This window comes from Chelonia mydas, chromosome 3 (assembly GCF_015237465.2).
Source record: "Chelonia mydas isolate rCheMyd1 chromosome 3, rCheMyd1.pri.v2, whole genome shotgun sequence".
Lineage (NCBI taxonomy): Eukaryota > Metazoa > Chordata > Testudines > Cheloniidae > Chelonia > Chelonia mydas.
Window position 1 is genome coordinate 161,423,589 of NC_057851.1, and position 22,628 is coordinate 161,446,216.

The window sequence follows — 22,628 nt, forward strand, 5'->3', positions numbered from 1 at the left end:
TGTGTTTGTAGCAAGCTTCATAATGAACTCAAAGTAGATTTCTATGTACTTTCAAGTGTGCTCTATTTCAAGTTGTTTTTGTTGCCTTCCCCAAATATCTAAATATTGGGCACAATCTTGGAGTCCCTCGGCAGGAATTTAGCTAGTGCCGGGGCAGCAGGATTGGGCCTATTCTTGCAATATGGTAATTAGTTGTACTCTAAAAAGTGATTGTGTAATGGTTAATCTTACAAGAAATTTTGCTGATGTGCAGAAGCTTTAAAAAGAATCTGAAATGAAACCAAGTAGGCAAGTGGTGGTATCTGAACACAAAGCGGTACGACACAGGCCGAACTGAAGGAGCTTTCATGTTTGAAACTGGGGTTTTTTTAGTTTGGTTTTTTTTTTTTTAACAGACTTTTCAAAAAGTCTCACTCCCAGATGTTTCAGAAGTGTTTACAGAATAGATGAGGCTGTTTTTCATGTATTCATCATTTAAATATTGTAACGTTACTACAGCTCCAGAATATTCAGCACTTAAAGATTCCCTCATGTTCAGTTTCATAATACACCATGACACAGCATACCCTGCAAAATACCTAGGATTTACACATTAAACCTTAATGTACTACTACATTAACAAACTTCTTGGATGAGGGGAGGACAAACAGGAATTCTTGTGACTTAACTCAATTGCACACAGATCCATACATAATTTTACTAATAAGTATAATTTCTAAATAGAGTTGCTCTCACTAGTGTGCTGATAGAAAAACTGAAACTTCTACTTGATCATTATATTCCAATAAGCAGCTGAATTCAAAAACATTTCTTTGTTCAGTCCACTTTCATGTCCCATTTTCTGTATTAACTTTAATTTTACTATTTTAATTACAGAATAACCATCTTCTTGATTGTCACTTCATATTCTGAGACTTAAGCTAAACATTATTTCATGCACCAGAGGAATGTGGGGCCAATGACAGTCCAGTTGAGTTGAACTTGTAATTCAGACAGTGTTTTGGGGTGATGGGATTTTTGGTTCAGTTTGAATGGTTTTCCTCTGATCTTTGCTAACCACATTGTGACTTAAGGATTCATCTGCACAGTGAGCTACTCTGTCTGGCTGTATAGCCATCCATTCAGTTAATGCTGAAAAACAAATGCTAGCTATTGTCTAATACTAAACTTTATTTAAAAATAGGAAATAGTTCTTGGGTACCCCATTTTATGTGGGTTAGGGTAAAGCCTCTAAGATCTGGGACCAGTAAATGCAGCTATGCTGCCAGGCAAATGGTTGCATGACTTAACTATTTTTGTGAAGATGCCAGATAAATCTGAAAGGGCCATCTTCTGAGCCTATTGTACAAGTGCTGCATGTGGGTGATCTGTATAGGAGCAAGGGGAGATAGCAGAAAGGGTTGAAGCACTGTCACTGTGGGAGAAAGAGATGGCTGCTGTCTGAGACTTCTATCCCCTGCTCTGGAGAAGCAAAAGGACCCCTGATGGCACCTGCTTTCTCCTGCAAACACCCCATGTTGTCTTCCAAGGCATTCATTCAGCCCCTTCTGCCATTGCCTTTCCCATAACCACTGCAGCTCTTAAATTGGAGTTCTTAGACTATTATATAATCAATTGACAGTAATTCCCACTTTGTTTCAGAATTCAGAGCTATTCTGCTGCATATGTGTAGAGGAAAAGGCCTCTTGCTTAACCAAGTGGGTCTAATGTGCTACATGGGAAAAGAGTGCCTAGCATTATGCTTATTGGTTGTTCTGTCTGGTTCATTGTCTCTGACCTGGTGTGTTCAGTGTCAGATTTTTAGGAAGCTTTCACTGTCCTTGCTTGTTACTCATTTTTTTCTTTTGCTGCTAGGACAGATTAGGGGAGATCAGTAAACGGTGAAAATGTATAGTGCTTGGGGATAGTAGTAGAGGTTGGGAAAGTGGCAAAGAGTCCTGTGGCACCTTATAGACTAACAGACATATTGGAGCATGAGCTTTCGTGGGTGAATACCCACTTGTACATGGAATATCACAGAAGCACGTACTAGGCTGTTTGTGTATACTTCAATACCTGGAACACAAGAGCTTTGAACTCCACACATTTGTACTCTGATTCATGGTGGAGTGTGTTTCCTGCGTTTGTTTGTTTTTAAAGGTGGCTATGGGTAGAATTTGATAAATTTACCTGTTCTATTTTAAAATGGTTTTAGCTGTGGTGTTCAAAGAACACTGGGAAATTCTCCAGCTTTATATAATTGAAGTGGGGAAAGGGTGAGAGCTTGGCCCTTTTCTTACTCTTCATGTAATAGTGCTAGAGTTTCTGGCAAACAGCTGACTCTGACCTGCACACTGTTTAACAGTGGTGATAAGTACTTTCAGCTCCTTGAATATCCTTTACATGAAGACAATTGAAACATTTTCACTAAAAATGTTTGTTTCTGAAAGGGAATCAAAGATTTCCACTGAAGCTGGAGGTTTGTTGGTATGTCAGCTTTTATTTATCTACAATTCATATGATAAAGCTAAATCAATTTAAATTGTAATTATTTTAATGGGGATGTTACAATAAACGTACGAGCTTCCTAATAAACATACAAGATGATGGGGTTGCAAATGCAGCCTATTGCCCCAACTAAGTGAGATGGGCAGAATTTGACATTTAAGCTATATACCACCTATCTTCAGTGACCGTTAAAAACTTACACCTGTCCCACACTTATTGAGCTGGCACAACTTGTGCTAAGCCACTGCTCAGGCTCAACTAGTGTGAGAGTTCTTGCATTTTGATGGCTGAAAGCGAGAGTCAGGCATGAAAAACTAGAGCTACCTTATCACTGACTGGAGCCCTAGCCTAGTTGTAGAGCAACATTGCTCTTCTTACCATTTTAACTGTGAGTTGTGATGCATTGCTAACCCATCACATCACTACACACAATATTAGGCTGCTGCATAACAAGCTGAGCCTCTGTATGATACGATATCTTTCTCCCAACTCCTGACTTCATAGAAGAAGGGCAGGCTGAGATCTCATTTTCTTCTGCCAGTGAATGGCTTCTAGTTCTTCCCAAGGGCCTGTTCTTGTTGAACCCTCCACTTGTGACTTTGTAAGAGGCAGTGCTGATACAAGCCAAGGCTTTAAAGAGCTGTACCCAGAAACATTTCTGGGCTTTGGTATACTCAATGCACATACTTGTCAGCACCGGTTCCCACACCAACCTCCTAGTTCATACATGAGATTGTAGACCAGACAAACTTAGAAAATAGTTGAGAAATGTTCATGCTGAAACATTGAGTTTCCTCCTCCATTCCACCTCCCTTCCCTGCAAAGCATAATCTTGGTTTGGTAGAAAGAGTACTTTTTTCTTCTGTCCCTACAGGATAGGGGAGCCCAGCCATGGAATGAACTATGTACAGTGCTAGTCTGTATCTGGTCACAGTTTTGAAAGATGTTGTTTGTTTACCAATTGAACAAGCCAGACACTTCAGAAAGTAAAAGCTTACCCTCGTTTTATCTGATAGATAGCTATTTGGTGCTGCTAGAACTACAGAGTGCTTACATGCAGGCTGTATCAAGGAAGGCTTTTAACATCTTAACAGCCAATTAACCAAGGTGTTGAAGGAAGACACCTGCCTGCCTCAAGGACATTCCCCATTTCTCTCCTGCCCAAATCTAAACCATCAAGGCCACTAATACCGTTCTGCTTTATCAGCACATATTATTAGCAAAGAACCTGAATTACTCCCTTCTCTCTTCAAGAGACAACCCTTGTCTTTGGACAATGCTTTAGGGGATAGAGCAGAGACTTTACTGTCAGGGCAAAGCAACAGCTGTTGGGGGGAGATGTAGCATTCGTTACTGATGAAAGATGCTGAGTGAGTGGTGGTCTTTATTCCACAGAGAGATTTCAAGGGTATGATACCATCTCCTTTTAGTTTCTTGGTAGGTGCCATCACTAGGGGAAACAAGAACCCACCATACGATTAAGTGCTTAATGCTTAGGTTACTTTGTGCCAAATAGTCATGGGCTGATTTAATAAAGATTTATGATTTTTTTTGAAATTTTGCATTAACCCCTCCTCCATTCTGGTGTTACTAGCCTACACTGAGTGAATGCTTTAAAAACACTTTCCCCACAATGACTATATCATTAGTTCATACTGCTACTACCACCACCACCTGTACATTAATACACATGGCAAAAATCATAATGGGCTATTAAAAAAAGACCAAGACATTTTATTAAAATTTCATGCTGCACGTAAACATACAAGTGATGAGAAAAGCAAGACCTGGAACCATGCACGTGTATTCTTCTAGAATATCAATTGACAAGTTTGCAATGAGCTAGAAAAACAGGCAGTTGGAATCACAGTTTTAAAAGGTAAGACAAAAATGCAAATGCAAGAGCAAAGTTAAAGAGAATAAAATCCACTTGTACTTCAAAACAAACAACGTACAAAATAATTTGTCACAGCTTTATATCTTAGAAAAGCTTCAGTGTAGTAAGTTAGAAGTTCAGATAAAACATGTAACCCAAAATACTCTGGATGCTGGTAAAACCACATCATCAAGTTGGAAGAAATGCAAAATAGGGTACTGTAGAAAAAAAGATTTTTCAAAATCAAGTGTAATCTATCTAATGGCACAAAAGTACAGTTAAAATCAAGGCTTCTGTTGCTTAACTAATTCTTATTTTCCTTATCCCTTCATTAATGAGGAACCTGTTGTGTAAGCTAAGAGCTGGCTTATGCTTACAAGGTCACAAAACTAAGCCGTACATGTTTTAGAATTGAAATTCTATTGATAATCATAACAGTTTAAAATTTGACACTAATACAAACCATGATCTTTCCCCATTCTTTACCTCCACCCTAACCCTCTCCCCTCTCCTCCCCCGGCCCCAACCCTATCCTATTCAAAACCTATCTTAAAGCAAATCAGACCTGATAAATACACAAAACAAAAAGGCTGTGGGCTGTAATGAAACCTCATGTTTTACTGCAAGGAACCCTCTCCATAACTCGGGAAAAGGAAATCCTCTCAATTCAGGTTTCAGAGGAGCAGCCGTGTTAGTCTGTATCCACAAAAAGAACGAGGAGTACTTGTGGCACCTTAGAGACTAACAAATATATTTGAGCATAAGCTTTTGTGAGCTACAGCTCACTTCATCCGATCATGTAGGTCATCCTCACCGGTGCTGTTCTTCAGACAGAAGGGGAATCGTTTTGAGAAACCAAAATGAAATGTGAAATAGGAAAAGAAATTACCAGCAGTTTTTTTGTTTGCAATTGGGGGGGGGGGGGGAGATAGATACATAACCCCAATCTTGCAATGAGCTCCAAATGCATCTGCAGCAAACCCAGCCGATTTCACTGGAGCCCTGTTCAACTGCAGCAGGACCCGCCAGGGCTCATTGCCAGAATGGGGCCTTAATTTGTTCTCTAGTCATTTTGTAGCTTATTTCACCATTGCGTATTGCAAAAATTCCCCCTCTTTTTATAAAAAGTCATGATCTCTTCCTCCAGGCATAAGAAAGGCCAGACAACAGATCAATATATTATTCAGTGTTTATGTACTAGCTTGCTTGGGGAAACTTTTCCATCTGACATTAAAAGTACTAAGGCAGTTGATTTACTGTACTTTATAACAAAACGGCCACATTCACCCTTCCCTGCCCCACCAAAATGACTATGGCCTTGCACCCTCATTCACGCCTTTTAAAGTGAGTAGTCCTGCTTACACTGTGAACATGTAAAAATGACACTGCAAGCTGCAAGGCCATGGAAAATCAGACTCCAGCTTTGGGGACTGACTTCTCTTAACAGCTAAATATTTATTAAAAATGTGAGACTTCTCACAAGGGGCTGTGAGCTCCTGCCGGGCAGCGCGGCACCGGTTGGATGGGCAGAGGTTCTGGGGGGTGGGGGCAGTCGGGATGGGGAACAGGGTGGGTTGGATAGGCGTGGGAGTCCTGGGGGGCCTATCAGGGGGTGGAGGTGAGGATAGGGGGCGGGGCAGTTAGGGACAGGGAGCAGGGGGGGTTGGATGGGTGGAGGGTTCCAAGGGGGACGGGAAGTGGGAGGGGGTGGATAGGGGGCAAGGGCCAGGCTGTTTGGGGAGGCACAGCCTTCTCTACCCGGCCCTCCGTACAGTTTCGGAACCCCGATGTGGCCCTCAGGCCAAAAAGTTTGCTCACCCCTGGTGTACAGGCTAGCTTTTTCAGAACAGCTCAGCTCCCACTTATGCACCTAAATGAAGTGGCTAAACTTTCAAGTACTCAGCACCCACTAACTCCTAGAGTTCAATGAGAACTCCTGGGTGCGGAGCACTTTGAAAATCTGACCACTTCAGAAATCTGACTACTTCCATTAGGTCCCTAAATGGGAGCTGAGCTGGTTTGAAAATCCAGCCATACATCCGTAGTGCTAGCTAAGTCCATCAGTAAAAGGACACTATAAGGAAGGAGGAGATAGACAAACTTGTTCTTGAAAAAAATATCCTGAAAATCAACTATTATTGCTACACTTATTCTAATAAGAATTTCTTTAGCCAGGTCTTTTTAAAGGTCACTGTAAGTTACTGTAATGCATATAAACAAGAACCTTCCCTAAGTTGTGATGTCTGATCTTAATATAAGACACAAAGGCATCATCACCTTAGACTGTTTAACCTTCAAAGACAAATGATTCAAAATTACACGCAAATATGAATAGAAAAGTAAACTCTCAAGGAAGCCTATTGATTCTGACATTTCCTCGTGAATCTGAGACTGTACACTCAGTTTGACTGTTAATACAATGCAAATGCTAGTCTCTACAAAACAATGATCTCCAGGTCTTGTGCTTTAACAGTCTAGTCTGCAAAGTTTAAAAGCTTGTGACAAAGTTTTAAAAAATTATGAAATTTTAAAAATTCATTGTTGGCCGGTTATTAAAAAACCCAACAGAAACCTCAACCGGTTCTCTGTATTTCTAATAAGACAGCAGTGCTTTCAAGAAGACACTTGCATATAATCAAACCTTACACTCTCTCATAGGCATGCACATGATAAGAGTGGTGGGGTGCATCTAATGCAGTTCTATAGTACTCCCAGAAATGCTGGCAAACCGTACAAATTGATTATAAAATTAAAATGGTCAATTTTGCATATCTGTTGTATACTGAGGTAATAGACACTTTAAAAAGTCACATCCACCTCTGCACTGCCATTTTTATTGCTGAATAAAAATATTAATACTGACTATGTTTAAACCGACTGCCCCCAGCACGTTAACACTAACGAGAAATAGGATTTCGTCACCACTCTTCTAATACTACCAATGTAGCACAATATTCAAAGCCAATTAAATAGGTTAGAAACAATTATTTAAATTAAAAAAAAACAAAAAAACCCCACCACATTAGTTCCCTCCTATTTGACGGGGGGAAGAAAGCCTGGTGAAGATAATTTAGTTTTTCATTGATGCCACTTAATGAACTTAAAAAAGATAATACTGCCATCATCATTCTAGAATTTCTATTTTCTAAGTGAAACTTGAAATAAAATCCACAAGTTCTTAATAAATAGGCCTGGTTTCTTTTCTTTTCTTTTTTACCCCCCTTCCTTCCAACGGAGCGTAGGGTAATGGGCGGGTGAAGCACCATGGAAGCCCTCCATCTGGTCTATGGCTTTGTTAGATGCGTAGTTGATAGCCCACTTCATTCAATGTAGTGAGATCACCCACTTTCTTGTCCATCACGGCAGGCCTGCAGTCAAAGAGGGAAGAGGTGGTCAGCGGTCAGCATTTCTTTGACACAGAGATTGTGCAAGTGAAAACACCATTTCAAAAAAAGAAACTAATAGAACAAAGTCTCTTGTCACTTAATCTAATGTAAAAACAGGACTAAACTTTTTTTTGTTGAATGAACTAATTATGCCATGTTATCATCTTGACATTGTGATGGCAGGAAGATCAGAGCTGCATGCAGAGACTTGGGGAACAGTGTGTAAATCCTTTAAAGGTAAATCATGTGGGTTCCCCACTCCTTTGCAAGGATTTAAACATTACATAGATAAACATTAAACAGCAAAAATAATCTCAGAAAAATACAGGATTTATTTAGGAAAAGTGAAAGAAAGAGAGATGCTCAACCTATTCAGGCATCTTCTTTTTTCTGCTCTCATTAATTGGATCAAAAATTTTGGGGGCTTTGTTGGTTGGCATCTCATTTACTAACCAGTCCTTTTTCCTGTAACTCTGTCTCTGCTGCACAGTTTGGACAAATACCTTTCCAATTGAGTTGTAACTGGAGCAGTTCACTTTTGACTATTAGCTGTTCATTTGAGATGCATAGTTTCTGCTCTTTGAGTCAGTCAGTTGCACCAGTGAAGGTGAGGGCAGAAAATAACACATTTCTACTATGAATTCACATAGCTTTTGAGATTTAGGAACCTTGTTGTGAGTAGCTAGTGCTCCTTTGACTATTCACAAATTGAACTCAAACTGTTTATTCACTAATCTGTTTCTACAACTAGCGCTATAAATAGTTTCAGCCTCTTCTGAATTGTTACCCTGTGTCCTGTCTTATTTCTTATTTAGCTTTTAAACACTTTGCAGAAAGGAAAAGTGTCTTAACTATGGGCCCAATCACCTGTCAGAGGGGATTAAGCCTGAGAAGATCTCTGCAAGGTTTTTGTTGAGGTTTCAGAGAGGATAGGGCCATAGCTCCATCTCCCAGAGCCTGTGCAGACACCAGACAACCAGTGGGAGATCAGCACCATGTCCACGAAGGCCAACACCCTGGCTCTGCTTCCTCAGCCTTAAAGGGGGAATCCCAGCAGTTGGTTCAGTAAGGCCTGGAGCTGTATTCATTTTCCTCCGCAAGTCTAGTGTGGGTGAGATGATTCCCTTGGCTCTGCCCACATTTTACCAACGTGCCTAGTCCCACCAGCCCTCCTGTTTGTGAATCCCAGTACCTGCAACATACATGAGGCTTGGGGGAAAAGGCAGGGGAACACTGACATGGAGGCATCAGAGCCTCCTTTCTTTTCCCATGGTGGTGGAGTGACTGGCACTGAGGGTCCCTTCCATGTGGATTATGAGGATACAGTCAGGCCTTGTAACTATGCTATATAAATACTCTATGAGCAGCTCTGATCTTTCTGGCCTATCGTGTCCAGCAGGCTGCATTTCCTGTTGGAACTGTGACTAAAATGGCAGCCTCAGGCACTAACCAGCTCCTCAGTTCATACTGATTGTGAAACATCCTCAGGTATTTTTAAATACTGCTTCAAAGTCTCCTTGTATATCCTAATGAAGTATATCAACCTCTAGGCTTCCCGAGCAGCACTAAAACCACTACAGTTTTCCTGTCAATGTCTAATCAAAGTCAGTCTCACTAGAGATGCACATTATTACACTCACACAACATGCATTTATTAAAATTTCATGTAATATTAGCTAACATTTGCAGCACGGCTATTGGTGCTGACTCTTGCATTACATCCAGGCCCTAACTCTTCCCCAGATTAAAAATGAAACATTGCTTTCCAGGTTCATAAAGATGAATCAGAATTACCAGCCCCTCTGCTTTGGGTTTAGAAGAAAGAACAGAACCAAACAAGGGACCATTCTTTGCTAAGGCAACACTCTGCAATTTAGAGGGTTTTTTTTTGTTTGTTTGTTTTTTGTTTTGGCTTTATTCTTGTAAAATTTTCCAGAAGGATAAAAATAACATATAGCTTTTTATTTAAATGTATAATTAAATAATATGTACCGCCGTGTGGCTTTAAACTGAATATGGGCCTGATTCTCTCCTTATATCAGTATTACACTGGTATAACTCCATTGATTTCAGTGGAGCCACTCTAGATTTACGCCAGTGAAAATGAGATGCGAATCTGATGACAAAGGCCTGATCCTGCAAACAGTGCCTGGCATGGTGCTCAGCATCCACTGTTGCTGTAAATCCAGTAGTAAGTGTCTGCAGGATTAAGCTCTAATTTAAATAAAACTAAAAATTAATCTGAAATAACTCTCTTATTTGAGAGGTTTTCAGTGCAAAACTAAGTAACGGGGGAGATTCTTCCACATGGCTCCATCCAGCTGGGTTGTCTAATTAGAAGTTCATGGATTAATCTATCCCTATTGTATTTCACTTGTAACTATAGTGAATGCACAGAATTAACTCAAATTTATCTTCTGAAAGCCTGGATTAGCATTCTGGTCTTTTAGGAAAATACAAAACCCATTAAACTGTAATGAACAATAGAAGGAACTGAAGCTATTCTATTTGGATGTGTTTACACTGGGCTGGAGGTACCCCATCGTTGTGAAAGGCCTGAACCTAACAATGTAATAGGAGCCAACATTTCAGAACACTCCCTCCATTGGTGCAATCGCAACATTGCACACACAATATGGGCTTATTTAGCACTAGCATGCAGGTGAAAGGTTGGGGTAGATAAGGGGCAGCTCTAGAGGGACCCATGGGTGCAATTTAACCCACAAAAGTCAGGATTAATGAATGTGCACTGCAAAGGGCCACGTAGGTTTGGCCCAGACACGCTTCTGTCACGACAGAATGGCTGCTGGGCCAAATTTGACCAAATGATGTTGCGAGCTGGCACATGGGGTCACCGCACTACTCAGGTTTCACACCTACCCCAGCAGGGCCCAGATCCCACTGGTGCTGCCACTGGATTCATTTCATTGGGCCCGAGGAACCCAGCAGGCCAAGAGCCAGAGGTAGGAGCAGGGTCTGGGGTACTACTCCCACCGGCGGTGGAGCCAGAGCTCGGAGAGACGGGACCGGGAGCAGCCACCCAGCCGCATGCAGGGCAGAGCATCCCCATCCCTGCAGCAACCCCACAGGTCTGGCTCCTCTGACGCCCCTTCCCCAAACCCCACATCTATTCAATCGTGAGGCTACATTGCCCCTGGGATGTATATAATCCACCTAGAAACGGAAGGATTCACACATCAGCTCTTGAGCTCAGGAAAATGCTGTAGTGAAAACATTTCAGCTTCAGTGCGCTGAGTCTTCCCAGGAGGGGCCTATATAATTTTATTGTCGACAAAGAGCAGTCTGTAATAACAGCTTGCCATCAGCAGGTGAACCCTCTTCAGTGAATGCCAGGATCTTATTCAGTCTCTGCCAGCTAATAATGTAGCTCAGCCTAGCATGGGTATTGTGCGGCATGAAGGGCCTCTCTACTCTGTAATTGGCTATAATTAGAGCATGCAAATAAGAGATTCATAAAGAGATAAGATGCACAACGCCCATACCCACGTTCAAGCTGTTCATTGTTTGGTTAGGAGCACAGGTGCCTAAACATCTTTTTGCCAGCGGAATAAATTTGAGGGCATCTCAAAACAGCTAGGTTCTTCCCAGCCAAAAGAGGGGGGAGTGCACAAGCTTCCTTTATGTATTTCCTTCCCTGCATTAACTAACCTTTGGAAACCTCTTAACTCTACGGGACCAGCATACTCTCCATCAGTCCTCCCAAGTCACTAAGTGGCACTAAACTCACCTCTTTGCCCCTTCGCTTCCCTCCTGTCCCAAGTCTGATAGCTCCCGTTACAATACGCAGGAACCAAGAGTTGTTTGGCCACAGAGGGGAGCAGGCTCAGAAAGCCAGGGGCTCCTGGAATTGGAAGGGATGGTCTCCCACCAAAAGGCTACCTGCAGGGCAGTTCCACTATGGCTTGGCTGAAAACAGGAATGTGGCCAGTGCCCGAGCTGCCATAACTGCCAGTCAGTCAGTGTCTTAGGGGTTAGTGTGGTTTTAAAACAAGGCCTGGATTCTGCTCACTCACATCAGTTCTACATCAATGTAACTCCACTGGCTTAGTTACTCCTGATTTACCCCAGTGTAAATGAGAGACAAGTCGGTCTCCATGGGCCAGATACTGAAGTATTTAGGTGCCTAAAGACAGAGATAGGCACCAGTAGGATAGCAGTGGAGCTGCTTTTGAAAATTCCACTAGGTGCCTATCTGCATCTTTAGGCACCTAAACAGCTTTGAAAATCTGGCTCCTGGTGACTACAGTGAACCACATTCTAGTGTAAACAGACTGTATAATGATGGGAAGGAGCATCACTTAACACCAGCTTCTTCAACCTTTACCTAAACCAGGCATGTCCATCCAGATCCAGACACCTTTACTAAGGCCTGCTTTCCAAAGGAGCGGCTGCAACTCCCCTAAGAGTCAATTAGCAGCAGCGAGTACTGTGCCCCTCTGAAAAGCAGGACTCTTAGTTAGGTGCTTGAATACAGATTTAGGCATCCACGTTTTACATTTTTGAAATTCTCTCTGGTGGTGGAAAGGTGCCTCTGTTCATGAGCAACCCTCGCAGCTTGGTCCTTGTGGAAAGGCCCAGTTGGACTGCACAGAGATTTTGGAAGGCCACCACGTGCACACAGACAGCTCTTGAGCTTTTCCTCATATAGTATGTCCAGTTAATCCACATTCCAGGCTGAATGGCAGTCCTGACATTCCTCCTTCGTGGTACGGCAGCTGCAGGCCACTGGCAGACTTCAGGTCAATAGGCTAAACATCCAAAGTTACTACGTAAATAAAGACACTCCAAACCTAATCACAGTTGGCAACTTTGGTGACTTTTCTTCTCCTCTTTCTCCCATGGAACCTGTCTAAGGCCAAGGCCTTGTCTACACTGGCACTGTACAGCGCTGCAACTTTCTTTCTAAGGGGTGTGAAAAAACACCCCGCTGAGCACTGCAACTTTCAGCACTGTAAAGTGCCAGTGTAGACAGTACATCAGCGCTGGGAGCTACTCCCCTCGTGGAGGTGGGAGCTACTCCCCTCGTGGAGGTGGGAGCTACTCCCCCCGTGGAGGTGCTTTTTTTATAGAGCTGGGAGACTTCTATAGTGCCGCGACTACACAGCTATGTTAAAGCACTGCCACGTCAGTGCTTTAACGTTGCTAGTGAAGACATACTCTCAGGGCTTGGCTACACTTACATTTTATAGCGCTCTAACTTGCTGGCTCAGGGGTGTGAAAAATCACTCCCCTGAGCGCAGCAAGTCCAAGCGCTTTAAAGCACTAGCGTAAACAGGTTCCGAGCGCTGGGAGCCATGTTCCCAGCGCTCGGCGCTAATCCCGTCGTGGAGGTGGACTACCAGGAGCGCTGGGAGAGCTCTCTCCCAGCGCTCGCGGACGACCACACTCACACTCCCATAACAGCGCTTTGAAGTTTCCAGTGTAGCCATGCCCTAAGTCCGGTCTGCCCTGGGGGACCACAGCACTGCCTGGAGTCTCTATAGCACTACATGCTGCAGCCCAGTCCCCAATACACTGCCTCCTGCTGCATGCCCCCTAGGGGGAGGGTCTCAGAAGGCAGTCTTACAGCTGTCTTTTTCAGTTCTGGTGCTGGGGGAATCCTCCCCGTAGCTGGATGCAGAACTTCAGAGCCCCTTCTTTATGCCAGTAGTGTAGAGGGGCCGGAGCAGGAATGAGAATCTCACGCAAGGAGTCTCAATTCTCAGTTTCCTGCTCTAATCAGAGCTGCTGTCTAGTTACAAGTCATCATTATATAGTCCAAGGCTTTATTTTACTATCACTATATGTAATACCATTAGAGATGCAGCACAAAGAACACCATGCAAAAGAAGGGTCCTGGGCAGGTGTGTGTGTTTCGCGTGGAAATGCAGACACTGCAGACCATGGAGTCACCACCTGACTCCAGTGGGTCAAAGCTAGACTACTTTTATTTCGCTTGTCCTTTCATATTAAATAAATTAAGCAATAAGAATAGAGCAGGGTTGCTGTGCAGCTGACGCTTGCTCAGCAGTTCGCTCTCAGAAAGCCTGAGGCGTCTTTGTAAAGCCAGCGACATTGACACTCCTCTCCAGAATGAACATCTGTGCCATTCGAACAACTGCGGTAGCAGTGTTAGAAACCCAAAGATGAAAATATCCCTCAAGGAGTATATGGGAAGGGAAAGTGCCTGGAGTGGCAGGGCCTTTAAACTACTATAATTATCCAGACACCAAATGAGGACTGGAGCCTCTGCTGATCAGCCCAAAATATAATGATGCAGATAGAATATGAATTTACATGTAAAATGTAAACCTGCTGTTAAATCATCAGCTGCTACCTGCATTAATATAGATTTAGAAAGTCAGTCTAACTTCCTTCTTAGCTACTAACAAAGAATTAGACCAACAGTCCCACTGGAAACTTACTTTAAAAGTGCTCATCATAAATAGTGACTAATTTGTGGCCACACAGGTACTTCATAGGTGTCATTCTGCTGCACAGCATGGCCTTTCAGAACTTCACTCCAACCGCAACATGGCTAGAACTCACATCCTCTGACTCCAAAAGCACAGACCCTTACCACTCGAACTCTATGAGAATCTCCACTAGCTTCTAGCAGTATAAAGCCCATGATACAAATATCCCTCCAGGAGTATATGGGAAGGGAAAGTGCTTTCTGTCCCTCCAGCAGCTCTGTTATTAAGAGACCACGTAAAGAGCATGCACAATACCACCGTGCTATTAGCACTGACAGCTCGAGCCATAAAGTTAACCATAATATCTGAAGCATACACAAATAGGCAAACTGCTATGGCGGATGAATCCCAATATTCCTCCAAATCCATAGTTTAGCTTTACTGTGTCCTTACGCTGAGTTTCTGATCCATCAACGAATGGGGCATCAGCTCAAAGAGAACACATGAGCAGTAGCAAAGCAGAAATACTCACGATTTGTCTCTTCTGCACACCCGTCTCTGAGGGCTGACTTGCCTTCGCCGAGGGGACAGTGACTTGCCTCGTGATCTCTCTTTGATTGGAGAGTGGGCACTTGAGGGTTTCAGAATCTGGAAGGAGGAGGGGAAGAGAGGCACTGAATAAAGATGCCTGTTCAACATTTAAAAAAAAGAAAGACCCCGTGATAATACTGGAGATCAGAAATGGGACACAGAGCCTGTAGTCTCTTGAGGTTTATGTGAATCCTGCCCAGGCTGGAAGGGACTGAAAGCTGTTATCAGTGCCCCATTGTGAAATTAGTTGGTGGTCTCAATCCAGTTTCCAGATACGCTGACGTCACAAAAACCATCACCACAACTGGCCTTCTAGTCAGCAGTCTCAGCAGAGACCATGGGATGGCAAACGAACTACCCTGTCCCCTTAGGGGCGGTTGCCCTCAACTCACAGTAAAGCACATTGTGGCAGCAGCATGGAACTGTTCTATGGACAAATACGAAACTTGAGTCTCAAAGGCTATCACTGGGCCTGATTTTTGTCTCACTTAGCTCAGTTTTATACCACTTCTACCAACTTCAGTGGAGTAACTTCTGATTTACTCCAGTGTGATAGGGAGAAGTATAAGATCCATTATTCTCTATCTAAAAAAACCATAAGGAATAGCCATCTTTTAAAGATTAGACAAAAAATAGTGGACCAGTTCCTCAGCTGGCATAAATCCTAGTGGTTCTACTGTGGCAGGTTACACCAGCTGAGTGTCTGGCCTGTAATTCCTTTTTGACGGAACAATGCAAATTATGCTCCATTCATCCCCATGGCAGAGTGAGTGATCACAGTGGGACTGACTCAAAACGCAGAAGTTTATCTCACTCCATATTTGAACATGAACACGAGAAAGATTTAATGTGTGTTATAGAAGTGCAGGGTCACCGTACACTTGTTTTCCACATCTGGAGACCCTGGGAAACATTCTGTTCTCAAAAAGAACGTGGAGTACTTGTGGCACCTTAGAGACTAACAAATATATTTGGACATAAGCTTTCGTGGGCTAAAACCCACTTCATCAGATGCATGGAGTGGAAAATACAGTAGGAAGATATATATATATATATATATATATATATATATACACAGAGAACAAGAAAAGATGGGGGGGTTGCCTTACCAACTCTAACAAGACAAATCAATTACAGTGGCAACCCCCATCTTTTCATGTTCTCTGTATATATATATATCTTCCTACTGTATTTTCCACTCCATGCATCTGATGAAGTGGGTTTTAGCCCACGAAAGCTTATGCCCAAATAAATTTGCTAGTCTCCAAGGTGCCACAAGTACTCCTTCTTTTTGCTGATACAGATTAACACAGCTACCACTCTGAATTCTGTTCTCAGTTACATCAGTGTAGATCCAGAATAGTCAGTGAGTTCCTCCAGATTTACATCTGCGGAACAGAGAAGAATATGGCTCTCTAGTTCTTTGGTCCTGCATGGAAATCCATCTGGTGTTTCTTCCTGCATTTGGGTCTGATGGACACTAGGCAAATGACCTATTGTCAGCAAACCTTTTAATTGGAGTTGATGGGGACAAATCTTTTCTCCACCATCACAGGGAAACCTGCTAGTGCTCACTAGACTCCACATTCTGTCCGGAAGGAAAACAGTGGGGCCCCAACTACACTGTTCTCAGCTGTCTGAGAAAACCCACTGTCAACAAGAGATCATTTCCCTAGTGTATTTGGACTTTTATTTGTGCACAGCATAAGCCACCAGAGGGTGGAAGAGCAGGGTGCTGCAGGTTGGGATGCGGGGTCCACTGGCAAAGCTGTACATGCGAGCTTTTGTGACACCTGAAAATACTATATATCGCCAAGACCTGCACTGTTAGCCCCTTGCTTGCCTAAGCACTACATTCACTCAAGTTAAAAATTCCACAAACATTGCCTTGGCCTAATTGTTACATTCCCCCCCACCCCACCCCTTTGTTAAATAAAGGAGCTTCATAGGAAAGTGTGGATGAACAACAGTGAGCTCTACAAAATGGGGATGATGGTGCTTGCCTCCTTTGTAAAACAGAGCTATGAATGAGAACTGCTATATAAGAGCTTATTATTAAGACAAAGACATGCATGGAGTGAGACACATTCCACACTGAACAAGGAATGTGCTTTCTCACACGGGTCTTGCTCCAATTCTCGCTTTCTCCCCTTCTGTTATGCAGGCACGTCTGAAGACTTTACATTTAGGGGATGAATCCTGCTGGTCCTTACTCTTGCAAGGAGCCCCAGTGACTCCACTGTGCAGTCAGCACTGGTTTCAGTGGGACTCCTCGTGGAAGTAAAGCAAGCAGGTTCTGGCCCTTGATTAGCTGTTAAAAACCAACATTCAGTATCTTACAATATCCTCTGAGGTTTAAAAGGCCTAATGCAAATAAGCTGCCCTGACAGTCCCATCAGCTAGAATGGGGCTGGGCTCCAATGTAGAACTTTGCAGTGTTGCTGTGGGACAGCACAGATGCTTACCTGAGCCTGCACTGCCGACTCCCACAGTTTTTGACCAATAACACAAGTTAAGCTGTAAGATCTCAAAATAAGACAGACAATCTCAGACACTAACAATAGGCCAAACTCCCCCAGCATGAATCGGTTCCACTGTCTGACTGCCCTGCAGACCAGCCAGATGCTATCAGATTTGCTCTCAGGAAGCAGGGCCTCCCCTTCCACTGCCTTCTTGGATTCATAACTGTGCTCTGCACAGCTCACTGGCATTGACTTGAGGTGAATGATCTGGGTGAGGAAAGTGCTCATGGACACAAGCCAGGATGGACAGGACACAAGCCAGTCACTTCAGACCCACATCCCATCCTCCACACGTGTACCTTGACAGTGGCAGGAGAGGGGGGCTGTAGCAGCAGCGCTAGGAAGTCTCTGTTTAGGCAGATTTACCACCCATTTTCCATTGTGCTAACCAGTGCCTGTGAGCAAACTGAAACGGTAGAGACAGGCTCTGTAACACCAGGTCACATGTAAGAAGCACTCTCTACCCACACAAATGATTCATTCTTTGGAGGAGGAGGAGGAGAGAGACAAAAAGTCAGGAGTGGTGTGTGAAGTAACTTACAAATGATGCCACATACCTCTCGGAAAAGGGAAGCAGCCCTGCACTTCGTGAGTGCACCTGCTTTACCCTAACTGCCGACAGGTGGCTGGAAAGACATCAAATCCAGTTTCACCGCAACCGATACCTGTTCTTCACCCCCAGCTGCCACTGAAGCATATTCAGGAACTCCAACCAGAAAGGGAGTCATATTCTCAACTCTTTGGCAACCGCAGACCTTTGTCTGCAAGTGTCCTCTAAGCTTTTCAATCTGACTCTCCAACGGGGAAGTGCCAGCGGTCTAAGGATTAAACAATAACGAAGAAAAATTAATCTGTTGCTGATTCTAAACCAGAGAACCAATCCTGCTGCCATCAGTGAAAGGCGGGACTCTAGCAGAACTTCCAAACCAGATGTAATGAAGGGGTAAGCCAGTTCCAGTCCTCTGCAGAGGTGAATTTGTTCACATGAGACAGCACATGCTCGTGAGACCCTGGAGACAGCTATAGTATTTTACATACAACTCCTCTGCAGACTTAATTTCAGGTTTCTAATTGGATACAGAAAACAGTGCACCTCTTGGCAGACTTTTCTGTGCCACAGGAGGCCATTGCAAACTAAAACCCTGTTGGCCTAGTTAGGCACATGAGGTGATACTTTAACCCAGCGACGCAGAGGAAATAACAGAACTGCTTGCCACAAAGCCCTCACCATGTCCCTTCCACAGAGAAATTCCCCACCCCGCCCCCAACACACAACAGGGCTCACTCCCTCGACAGGTGAGAACAGGCTAGAAGGCAGTTATGACTTTGGCAGCACAAAGAGGTTGGGATATAATCCTAATTCCTCTTCTGAGGAGTCCTCAGTGGGGGAAGAGCTGGCATAGCTGGTTCCTACACTTCCCTCCCCACAACTCCTACTGCAGAAGAAGAGGCACAGCCAGAGTATGCTGCCCTTGGTTATACCCAGCTGGCAGATGGTCCCTTGGAGACCACTCTCAGCAGGTGCATGTTACAGCTGCCTCGGGGCTGCTGTAACATACAATAGGGCTGGGCAGTGAATCAGGGAACCATAACTGGTTCCCTGACAGCCTGGGACCACCTCTTTGCTGTCCAAAGCAGGAAGTTGGTGCAGCAGATAACCCAAGCCAGCAACTGGAGCATGCACATGACTCCCCAGACACCAGAGAGTCACTAGCTCTGCTCAGTGACTTTCTTCCAAGCTCAAGACTCAGCAAGCTATTTGCTAACAGCAGACTGGATATTCACCCTTTATAACTAGGAGAAGTTCTGGGCCACAAATGTCAGGTGAGGAGGGAGAGATCCTACAAATAAAAAGTTACAGAACATGCAACACACAGTTCAGGAGAAACACACAGAGGGACAGAGTAGATGGATACCAGATCTGATTCTAATCTCACACTGGTTTTACTCCGGTGTAACTCCATTAACATCAACAGAATTACTCCCAATTTACTCCAGTGTGAATGAGATCAGACCCAGACTCCCAAGGCATTATAGAAATCATGCACCTACCTTCATTCTCATATCCCTGGCATATTTCTCCAGCTCCTTCCTTATGTCCGTCCGCATCATCTTTGCTACATTGAGGACCAGCTGCTTCCACTCAATGGGCTGAAAGCTGTGTGGCTCATGCGGGACATATAATCCAATTTTTACTTTTTTGACTGAATGTAAATACTTTTTATAGGAATCTTCAAATTCAAAGACAAGATCAGTCAGGGTGCGATAGGTCAAAGGTTTGTCCATCAGATCTGATCTTCTGCTCATGCCCAGTGAGCCATACCGGCCATTGCAGTAAATCCCAAGCACCACATGATGAAAATAGTTTCCTGAGAAGTGGGTTTTAAAGCTGATTGGGAATCGTTCCACGGAAGGCTGCCCATTGGTTAAGTATCTGATATGCACTGTGTCAAGGCAGCTCTGAACAAAGGTTGTAAAGCAAATATTGTTATAAGTCTTCTTACACCTTCCACCCTAGGGGCTCAGAACAAAAACATTCACTCCCACAATGCCCCTGCAAGGTAGGTGTTATAATACCCATTTTCCTTACTGGTGGATGAGGCACAGAAAGCTTATGTCATTTGCCCCAGGTCACGCACCAAGTCAGTAACAGAGCCAGGAAGAGGCCTGACTCCCAGTGCCCTGACCACACCTGTAAAAAAGGCAAAGCCCAATCAGTATGCCGAAAAACTAGTGAATGCCCCCAGCATTTGTTCCTTCAGCTAATACCAATGCAGAGTTCCTCAGTTCTGCGCTCCAAAGAACCTTCCTCTGGTTCCATTTTGGAACTGGCTGCTGCTCAGAGTTTTCCACAGCCTTCAGATGCTAGGGAAGATCCCACTCCATACGTCTCATTTGAAGAGGGTTTTATTCCTCCAGTTTATAAACTCACCTTTGTTCTGTCAACCAGTGCCATGTGAGTGTTTTTGTCCTCAGATATCCCATTAAATGCATGAAACAAGAGCAGCTGGATTAAAGAAAGGATTCACTCCAGACACTGGCACAAAGAGGTGATCAGGAGTAGCCACCTTTTAACCTGACCATGTTATTGGTGAACAGCCATTCCAAATACACCTTGAGAAGTCTCCAGAAGAGAGCTGCCTTATACCAGCATAATACAGTACTCCACAGGGAAGCTACATGTAGTTATCTAGATCATTTCCTCAACCCCTGCTGGTGCCACCTCCGTGTGATCATTTCTGGAGTGGCTCCCTACAGACTCAGGACTGGTGCTGGTTGGTTCTAGTGGGAGCCAAATCCAGCCATCCTTTGCCAGCAAAGAGATTGGGCAGATGTAAGGGGCACAGATATGGTCAGCAGCAGCATACCAATCAAATTATCTTTGCTGAAGGGTGAGAGGGAGGGACTAGAAGGGAAGCACTAAAATGAGATCCTTTAGGCCTGGTCCTGCTCTCAGTCACATCAGTGAGAGTCAAGAGTCACTCTTTAAGGTCCATGGAATCAGACCAGCGTGAAGCCAATGTGAAATAGAAAAGCAGGCCCTTTGCCCTCAGAGTAAAATGGCCTCCCCTCAAGTCAAAGGGCCAGATCTTCACCTGCATCAGAGGGAGCCACTCAATGCAGCCGGAGGAAGGGCTTTCCCCCGGCCTCAGGGGCTGCTAAGGGCTAGTTCAACCCCAGAGCAGTCTCTATTTCAAATTCCACTATTCTAAGCTCCCTTCCCCCTGCGCCATTACCATGGCCAGAGCTGACTGAAGCAAAACATGCTCTGTCCACACTCATGGCACACCTTTGTGCTCCTCCCTACCATAGCCAGCTGGTTATTCCAGAATCCTCAGCTGCTCCAGTAGCATAAAGGGGCTGGAGCAGAGGCCAGAATCTGGATCCTCAGCTGCCTTGTGCTGCTCTGCCAGTGGGTTTCTTTGGCGAGGTAAAGTTGCTAACTCCTCTCTGTAGTGGAGGCAGGGGACATGGCTATGGGAAAGGTATGTTGTTGGGGTATCCTTATGCCCGACTACACCCCAGCTGCTGGAACAGGCCTAGAACAGCTAGAAGAAGTTAGAGGAGGCTTCAGGCCTTAGAGAAATGCTCTAAGTTGCACTGTGGGGGAGAATTAGAGGAATAGGCCTAGCGCAGATCAGCCCAGGATCCAGAGGGACAAAGATGGTTTAAGACTATCCCCATGCACTCTCACCCACACTGCCCCGACTGCAGCTCAAGATCTGGCCAAAATCTCTCTCAGTATAGAAAACAAGGGATGACCCAACAAGGAAAATGTTGCATATACAATTCCTGATCCTCGGATCTTCGGCATCCTCTCCCCACACCCTCCCCTCCCAAAATTCTTTAACACAAACACAACAATAGGCATTATATAGTTGAAATGGCATAGGACATTAGTCTGAAAATTCTTCCTGCCTATAGCTTGCTTTCCTCCCCCCTTCCTGCATACCAGGAGTGCCTGACAGCTGCTTAGAAACTGGAGAACAAAAAACTTTTTACCAACACAAGAAAAGAAAAGATCAGGGTCCTGATTCTGATCTCGCTTGAACTGACACTATATACTTTTGCCAGTGTAACACCACTGAAATCAATACAGTAGCATGAACTCAAATTCAGCCCCTAGTTCCTAAAGCTGTGTGAAGAAGAATATCCAGTGATCCTCATACGTCCTCCAAAATCTTTTCTCCAGGTGGTTTCACCCAGTTGGCATTGGACAAGTCTCACTTTGTGAGCCCACCACCATTTTTTCCTATTCTCCTTCCAGCATGAGCATGCCTTGGAATCCCTGAAACTCACCAGAAAAGGATTCCAGGATCATCTAGACCCAGAGGTCTAAAGTCCATACTCCAAAGGTTAAAACATATTGATGTCTTTGACCAGCAATCGGCCAGATCCTCTGCTGGTGTCAGCATAGTTCTATTGCCTTTATCAGAGTTATGCCAATTTACATCAAGTTACATCGCCCCTCTACCCAGTGAGACCAGATCATGAACTCATTACCCTTTGGTAAGAGTGAGAAGAGAGGGGCTCTACACGCGACAAAAGCTCACTTGTCCTAACCATGGTAAAGGCCTGGAGCCATTAAACCCAGAGTCGCTCCACTGAAGTGGAGGATTAAACAGGAATCCAGCACGTTCAAGAAGGCAACATTTTTGAGCAAGAAAAAAAATTTAACTCCTGAGCATCAAACTGAAGAATTTGATAAAGAGAAAACATATTAAAAGAAGTAGAGACAAACATAGCAAGCCTGGCAGGTCTACATCTTCCGCGTATTAATGGACTCTCCCCACCAACCAATATGCATTTCTTGCAACACAGAATAAAAGAACAAGCCCGCAGAGTAGAT

At 44.1% G+C, this 22,628-nt stretch overlaps 1 protein-coding gene across 4 annotated transcripts in view; it reads right to left on the reverse strand.

Moving 5' to 3' along the window:
* Positions 1–4,203: 4,203 nt before the first annotated feature.
* VASH2 (vasohibin 2) overlaps positions 4,204–22,628 on the reverse strand; it is a 68,184-nt gene continuing 49,759 nt past the window's right edge. For 2 of the 4 annotated variants that reach the window (XM_007064757.4, XM_043543671.1), the window contains exons 6-8: positions 19,331–19,712; positions 14,698–14,813; positions 4,204–7,731 (exon numbers count right to left, since the gene is read on the reverse strand). In XM_007064757.4, coding sequence (XP_007064819.2) covers positions 7,659–7,731; positions 14,698–14,813; positions 19,331–19,712 — 571 coding nt within the window. In that variant the 3' untranslated portion in view covers positions 4,204–7,658. Of the gene's footprint in view, positions 7,732–14,697; positions 14,814–17,835; positions 18,097–19,330; positions 19,713–22,628 lie in introns of those variants that run through there. The other 2 variants (XR_005224852.2, XR_005224853.1) reach the window with 1 other exon arrangement.